Source organism: Nymphaea colorata, chromosome 1 (assembly GCF_008831285.2).
Source record: "Nymphaea colorata isolate Beijing-Zhang1983 chromosome 1, ASM883128v2, whole genome shotgun sequence".
NCBI lineage: Eukaryota > Viridiplantae > Streptophyta > Magnoliopsida > Nymphaeales > Nymphaeaceae > Nymphaea > Nymphaea colorata.
Window position 1 is genome coordinate 43,089,496 of NC_045138.2, and position 7,941 is coordinate 43,097,436.

Genomic DNA, 7,941 nt, shown 5'->3' on the forward strand with positions numbered 1-7,941 from the left:
AGTCGAGCAAAGTTGTTGGAGACTGAGTTGTGAATCCCACCCTTGTGTATATAATAACCATATGGCTGGATGTGGATTCTGCTATCAATTTGCATATTTATGACATAATACGAGATAACAAACAGGTGTGAAATAATGACTGATGTATGATATAATGTCTCATGCATGAGATAATGCTAAATATAAATATAAGATAATGTGTAAGAGATAACAAAAAATTTATGAGATAATGAAATAACATACGAATGTATGAGATAACGTAAACCTAAGTATGATATAATGTTTATAAGATAATAAAATATTTATAAGATAACATTATAAGTAGGACAAAAAAAATAAAGATGTTTATGTTGGTTATAAGGACATGCCTATAAAACTGATAAGTTTTACCTTTATCAAATGCCTAAATCTTTTTTTGTTGTGGTTGTCTTTGTTGTCCTTGCAAAAAGTTTCCTTTGTATTAATAGTGGGCATTTTTTGTCATTATTAAAATGACCATGACAATTCGTATACGAAAGCATATATCCAGCTTCGAAGATGTCCAAAATTTGAAAGACCCATCAAATGGAAGTCAATAGTTTAAAAGAGAGGGTCAGAGGGAGTGAGAAGGGAGTCGGTAGTTAATCTCCTTCGTTTCTTGTTCGCTCTGCAAAAAGGAACAGCCCCTTGAACATCCAACATGATTCCAGCCCTTCTTGTCGATAAGAACCACGTTCTCCTACATCTTTTAGAAAGCATGGCTCCTCACCTGCCGGTTTTCTTCTCCTCTGTGAAGCTCTTGAAGTACGTGAAACATGGCTACCAATACCTCACCACCCACATCATTATCTTTGTGCTCCTTTCCATCATGGTGACCGTCATGGTAGAGGTAACCCGCAATAACCCCGATGGCGATGAGTTCCTGGTCTTCTGCCACTCCCTGCACTCCAACCTCATCCCAGTCCTCTCCTCATTCTTTCTTATCATTACGGCCGCCACCGTCTACTGCAAGTCTCGCCCTCCATCCGTCTTCTTGGTGGACTTCGCCTGCTTCAAGCCACCGGAGACATGCAGAATCCCGTTTGCGGCATTCATGGAGCACGCTCTCAACCACTCGGATGAGACGGAGCGAGTCAATCCCTCGCAGTTCTTCCAGAAGAACAGCGTCAACTTCATGATGAAGATCCTGGAGAGGTCCGGCCTCGGGGAGGAGACATGCCTGCCACCAGCTTTGCACTACGTCCCTCCCGACAACAACATGGAGGCAGCCATGGCCGAAGCAGAGCTTAGCATCTTCTCCTCCGTGGATGCGCTCTTTAGGAAAACAGGTGTCAAGCCAAAGGACATCGACATCCTCGTCGTCAACTGTAGCCTATTCTCGCCGACTCCTTCTCTGGCATCCATGGTAATCAGCAAGTATAAGATGCGGAGCAATATCAAGAGTTTCAACCTCTCCGGCATGGGCTGCAGTGCGGGACTGATCTCCATCAACCTCGTCCGCCACCTTCTGCAGGTGCACCGCAACTCGTATGCTGTCGTTGTCAGCACCGAGGTCATCACACCCAACTGGTACGACGGCAATACTCGCTCCATGCTGCTGCCGAACTGCCTCTTCCGAATGGGCGCCGCCGCCGTTCTCCTGACAAACCGCCGGTGCGAACTCACCCGTGCCAAGTACCGCCTGCTTCACGTGGTGCGCACCCATATGGGTGCCGAAGACACGGCATATGGCTGTGTGTTCCAGCAGGAGGATGGTGAAGGGAAGGTGGGGATCAAGCTCTCCAAATACCTGATGGCCACCGCCGGCGACGCACTCAGGTCGAACATCACAACGATTGGGCCGCTTGTGCTGCCGGTGTCGCAGCAGCTGCTGTTCCTGATTGGGCTCCTCAGCAGCAAGGTGTTGAATCGCAGGTGGAAGCCATACGTGCCGGACTTCAAGCAGGCGTTCGAGCACTTCTGCATCCACGCGGGGGGGAAGGCAGTGATCGACGAGCTGGAGAGGAACCTACAACTGCGGCCGGAAGACATGGAGGCGTCGAGGATGACGCTGCACCGGTTCGGCAACACGTCATCGTCGTCGCTCTGGTACGAGCTGGCCTACATCGAGGCCAAGGGGAGGATGAAGAAAGGGGACAGACTGTGGCAGATCGCCTTTGGCAGCGGATTCAAGTGCAATAGCGCGGCCTGGATATGCATCCGCACTGTCGAGACGCCATTAGAGGGCCCCTGGTCGGACTGCATCCACAGGTATCCAGTTGACATCCCTGACGTCATTAAGCTCTAGGCGTGTCGGGTTTTATTCATGACGTTCATGAATCTCTTCCTTCCCGGCTCCTTCTTGTATTAATCTTTAATGTTGGGATGTTTGAGCGATGCTGCAAAACAATGGTGGTATCCTGTTACTTTTTTGGTTTGCTAATTACCCTTTTAGAAGGAAGCCGAAAATGTATATATGCCATGTGATATATACATCTTGGAGAGAGGTTGAACATCCAAAGCGTGGCCGTCAGAGTGTAGTGAGAAAACGAAAACATCTTAATGTTTACAATTTTTAACAGAAAAAGAATTGGCTGCAAAACGTGGAGCGGAAATCAAATAAATAAACGAAAAGGGTTAAGGGAAGAAATACATGCATGCAACGTAAAGCACCACCAGAAAATCCTGTTCCTCAGCATACCGCATCCATGAATTTTGTACAACCAAACATACACATGCAAAAATATGAAGTAGAAGCGAATAGTTGAAACTTTTTTTGGAAAGATATGACATTTTAAGGTTCATGCCCTAAAAAAAGTTTTCTTCGTGTAATTGAATTTGCCATTAATTTTAGTCGACAAAAATTAAACAAATTAAATTAGCTGTCTATATCAGTCTATAACTACAAGTGTTACACCTTTGTTAGTTACACAGAATTGTAACGTAGCTAGGTTGTTTTGTGCTTCATTTTTTTTTGAAGAAAGTGTGGAGACCTGGTCTGTCTCAACCACATCAGGTTTGAATCATCATTTGTAAAATAATCTTAATTGCTGCCGATTTTTCAAAGGTCCAGTTCGAACAGATGTTAGGCCAAGCTTACCGGTACTATTGATGCATCATGTACCCTTTTATCCTTTTGTCAAAAAATGAAGAAGTAAATCTGTCGAAACAAAGGGCATGTGAAACAAGCTTTCATGTTCTCTAGGGTGAATGATTTAAACGAAATGACGGAGTTTCATCCTAACTAGCTGTGTTCTAGTACCGGAGGGCACTCTTGTATTATGATCAAGTGGTCAAACTTGCCGTACTTTTTGTCTAAACTTTTGCACATAAAAATGAATTGTCCTCGAGTCATCCTGGCCCTAACCCTGGTAGGGGTTTATGGACATGCTCCCTGAAGTGGGCATTTTGTAAGAAGAACAACACCACTACAGCGGTCCAGGAATCTGGACCGAATATGGGCCAGATTTATAGAATGCTGCAATATTGGAATTAATGTTATATGAATCTGCCCCAGATTTTGAGATAAATTCATAAAACATTGAATTAGTGCTCATGTGGCCAAATGTCCCCATGTAGAGATTGTGTGGACGGCCTGATATATTGTTCCAAATTTAACTTTTGTCCTTAAGAACCTTCAAATAGAACGCCAATGTATATATATATATATATATAATTTTTCAGCTAATGAGACATTGATAGTTCGCTTGCCAGTAGCACTAGTCGGTGGGAAAGCATGACTTACAAAGGGATGCATGGTTACTTCTGTGAAGTGGAAGGCAGGGTGCTAGAGTCTAGTGCCTCGGCCGGCCTAGCTAGAGAGAAAGTTGTGTGCTCTGCTGGGTGCACGCAACAAGCATATGCCAAAAGAAAAAAAAAGCTATTTTAGAAATTGTTGAAAAAGAATGTCCTTTTGAATTTTTTCACTTTTTTCAATTTTCTGTTTTATCTTTACAAAAAGATACTTTTTCTGTCAAGATAGGGGCATTTTTGTTATTAACCATATTGGTGCACGAAATTTAATGCACCAGTATAACATATATAACCAGGTTCGGCCTAGCTAGTCCAGATCATAGCTAGTCCTGACCATAGATGGTTAATCCGGCTCTAGCATGTTATATATAGTACTGACTATCGCATTTGAAATATAGGCTCATTATTACAACTGCGGTCCTTCAAAACCGTAAAAAAAAGAAAAATTTCTGGTTTTAAATTATTTATTCACTGCAAAACATCAAGTTAATTCGTATCATTTAAGTTCGTTAGTTGAAAGGAAAAACAAGTTCTAATATTGTTAAAATGGATATCTCTTTTAGTCAAGTTGCAAGTTGGAGACAGCATTCAAAATTCACTGCCACGAGGACATGCAAGTTGTGGTTCTACTCGATCGATCTTCGCAGGCGCGCAGGATAGGACTTAATAGATATAACAAAACCGGAAACGTCTTTGCAACATGCATTGCAGAATTTCAGAAGTGATTCGGATAGGCACTGCACGTCCGGGGGAAATGGCCGAGGGACCTTCAACTTGTGAAAAGGCAGTTGGCCTAAGGCGGTATTCGGTAGGCCAAACAAATTAAAGCGAAGGGTCACACTAAGAGGCCCGCCGTATAAATGTTCTCTATCACAACAAAAGTGAATGAAAAACCACTCTACCCAACAAGAAAAAGTATGCTTTTAATGGTGCCCCAACTGGCTGAAGTGGACTCCTGTCTGAGGGCAGAGAGTAATCAGCAGGAGCTAGCCGATTCTCGTGTCTGGTTTTTGTTGTATACACGTATGCAGATTAATTAATGATCACATTCACGACATGCACAACTGCGGGTAGAGGAGAGGAACCACTTTCACAGTCCATCCTTAGTGGTTCTCACATGGCGGACATTAGGTAGGTGATGGCGATTTGAAGGTACTATTGACAGCTGCTAAACTTTTTGAAATCTTACATTTCCAACATCAGTTGGTTTCGCAGGAAAGCCTTCAATGACAGCCATGGAGCTCCTGAAAAGGCTGCTTATAAGGCTACCCTCATTTAAATGGACGGTGAGCATGACGGTGAGCATTCAATGTCAGCCATGGAGCTCATTTTTATTTTGGGCTTCAGGTTTTTCTGTTGATTGTTTTACCGACAGCCCATAGGGAACAAATAAGAAGAGCTCTATTAGTGTCTGAAAAGTGAAAACTTCCACTGACTTCAACCTAGCGCTACAGCCTGCGGCAGTAAGTACTCCCTCCTATCGCGAACGGTTACATCAGTGAGAGAATCAGCATTGACGCAATATGCAGCATCCGCAAGGAACCATTTTTTTTTCAGAAATTTTATTGAATGAAAATTTCTAGTGCCCATATCGTGCCAGTAATTCTCTTTTATTTTTTTAATAAAATATAATGTATACCATTTATATTAAAATGATAACCAGAAAAGCTGCAACCATCTAAACTGGACAATAATCGAAATCATGATGATCATCAACGAATAATACTTTTTTAAGCATCAACCATATCACAGCTAGCTGTGATATTTCTTTCAACATGCAAAACGCTCAGACGTGTGGAACTACTGCGATGCAATGTCATTGCAAAGTGTTGATGATCTTGAACATCGCTTTTGCTTTGCCTGTGGCACTTTTTCAAGGCGAATTCTGAAGCATCTTTAAGCTGCACCAGAAACACATCTGAAAAATTTGATAAACTGAAAACAAAAAGGCAGTGGATATGGTGATGCACTGATGTTAAATAACTAAGAAAACATGAATTGGAACAAAAAAATATAGTGGATTGCAAGACAACTATCATTGGGTTTAGTACACAGGAATAAAATTAAGGTCATACCTCTCGGCAATGCATCATCACAAGATAAATGACATCTTGGAGGCATCCATAATGTGCCACTACAAGTTTTCAATAGGAAATTTTTCGAACACCATAAATGTGCACATTCTATGGCATTGGGGTAGTGCCACTAAAAGCTTTTTAGTGATGCCTTGACGATGCCAAAATAGACATTCTTATGGATTGCTGATAACTCATCAAAGTCTTTTAGTGGCATTCTTTAAACGATACTACTAGTCTACCATGGGATGGAACAAGTGCCACTGAATAGTATGCTATGGCACTAAAAACCGTTTATATGGCTTCCTCGAAGCATCATTAAACTTTTTTTATGGCAAATAGAAATAGCCATTAAGTGTCAATTGTGAGTGACACTTCATATGTCAATGTTGACATTTTATAGCCAACTTCAAGCTGAAGGCCCTTCAGTGACACACATTCCTTTAAACGCCTCCATTGTAAGTTCAAAATACATTAGAGATCATTACTAGTAGTCAAATTATTATTATATAAAAAGTTAAAAACACAGAAATTGACCATTTTTCTCGAAAATATGGCGATCATTGTCAAAAAAATAAAACATTGTTACATCCAAATGTGCAATATAATACAGAATCATGAACACGTACAAAATTCATGAGAAAGAATAGCAAACTTTAATCTTAGTGCTGAGTACTTCAGATGTAACCACAACAAGAAATGGCACTTTTAGGAAGGAACTGGAAAATCAGTCCTAAAAGTATAGAGTAATTATGAACGGTTAGGTGGTTACTCCTATGACATTCCTAAATGTGGTGTTCCGAAATACTTTTAGGAACAGTCTCCAAAAAGCATTCCTAAAAGTATAGGTTCTAATTACAATTAAACTTATATATTAGCGATGGTAGCTCCTGACCGTTCCTAATAATTTATATAATCACTTTAGGTACAGTAACCTGGCATTCCTATATATATATATATATATCGAGAGAGAGAGAGAGAGAGAGAGAGAGAGAGAGAGAGAGAGAGAGGGAGGGAGTTTTTATTCATTTATACATATAGAATGAGAGAGTTGGTAAACAAAAAATATGAAAATTTATTGAAAAAAAATCATTACAATTACTAAATATATAAAAAAAGAAATCTTGATGAATCATGAATTAGCTAGTTCCAACTCCATCTTCTTCCACTTTCATGGCTTCCCACCTACAAATTAAAAGCAAATTCCTCAAGGAAAGCAAGCACATTAAAAGAAGTCAAGATGTTGAGGTTGGAGTATTTAATACAAAAGAATCTATGAAGTAATGGAACACATTCTTTGTTTATATAAAAGTTGTAACTATAGCAGTAACCGTGTGTTCAGTTCCTGCAGAAAATAGAGATACATAATCTAATTGTATATGTATGAAATCTTACATGCATACATGGACAAGAGCAATTAACCTGTGGATGTATATACAACTACATGGAAACCTTGTACACACACACACACACACACACACATACATATAGCAAAAATTGTTATTGTGCCTGCACATACAAACATGTGTTAAAAAAAAGCAAAGATTGTCAAAAATCTGGTGTAGGGTTAGACCAGAGCTGTCACAACCTATTTGCATTACAGCTTTAACTAAAGAGGTTAGATCTGGCCAGTAGTAGAAATTGTGGTCTTTCAAATTTCAGATAACTTTATTAACAAGTTCATTTAATTTTGTGTTCAATTTTTTTGGTAATATCTGGGACGATGAAAAATGTGACACTGATATGAGATCTCGATTTCAATTCTTTTGGACCTTCGCAAAAGAATATTGAGTGAAAAAAGTTATGTCAAGAGGAATTTAAGTACCTTCACATGCTTGAGCAATCCCTCCAACAGTCAGTTGCTCACCCTCAGCTACTTCACTGAATCGGAACTACGACACATCACATACATGTTCAAATGCACATTTCCGAGGCTAACTTCTACAACATTCAAAAGAAGGACAATATTGAACTAACCATTGGACAATGAGCATTGGAGTAACAATGCTCATTTATGCTCAAAAGTCATGATGTTTTAGTATAATATAGCTTGTTATTCAATTTTTAGTTGGAAATTTTTAGTATATATAGAGAGAGAGTGAGCCTACATCTAATAATTTCAGGCTCAAAATTTGTAACATGCTGAACTAGAAAA

The 7,941-nt window shown here is 40.1% G+C and overlaps 1 protein-coding gene across 1 annotated transcript; it reads left to right on the top strand.

The window, feature by feature from the left end:
• The first annotated feature begins 549 nt into the window (after positions 1–549).
• On the top strand, positions 550–2,384 carry LOC116246380 (3-ketoacyl-CoA synthase 6-like). The gene has a single exon (XM_031618238.2). It carries the CDS (start codon positions 680–682, stop codon positions 2,264–2,266), a length of 1,587 nt encoding a protein of 528 aa, XP_031474098.1. The 5' UTR covers positions 550–679; the 3' UTR covers positions 2,267–2,384.
• Positions 2,385–7,941: the final 5,557 nt, after the last annotated feature.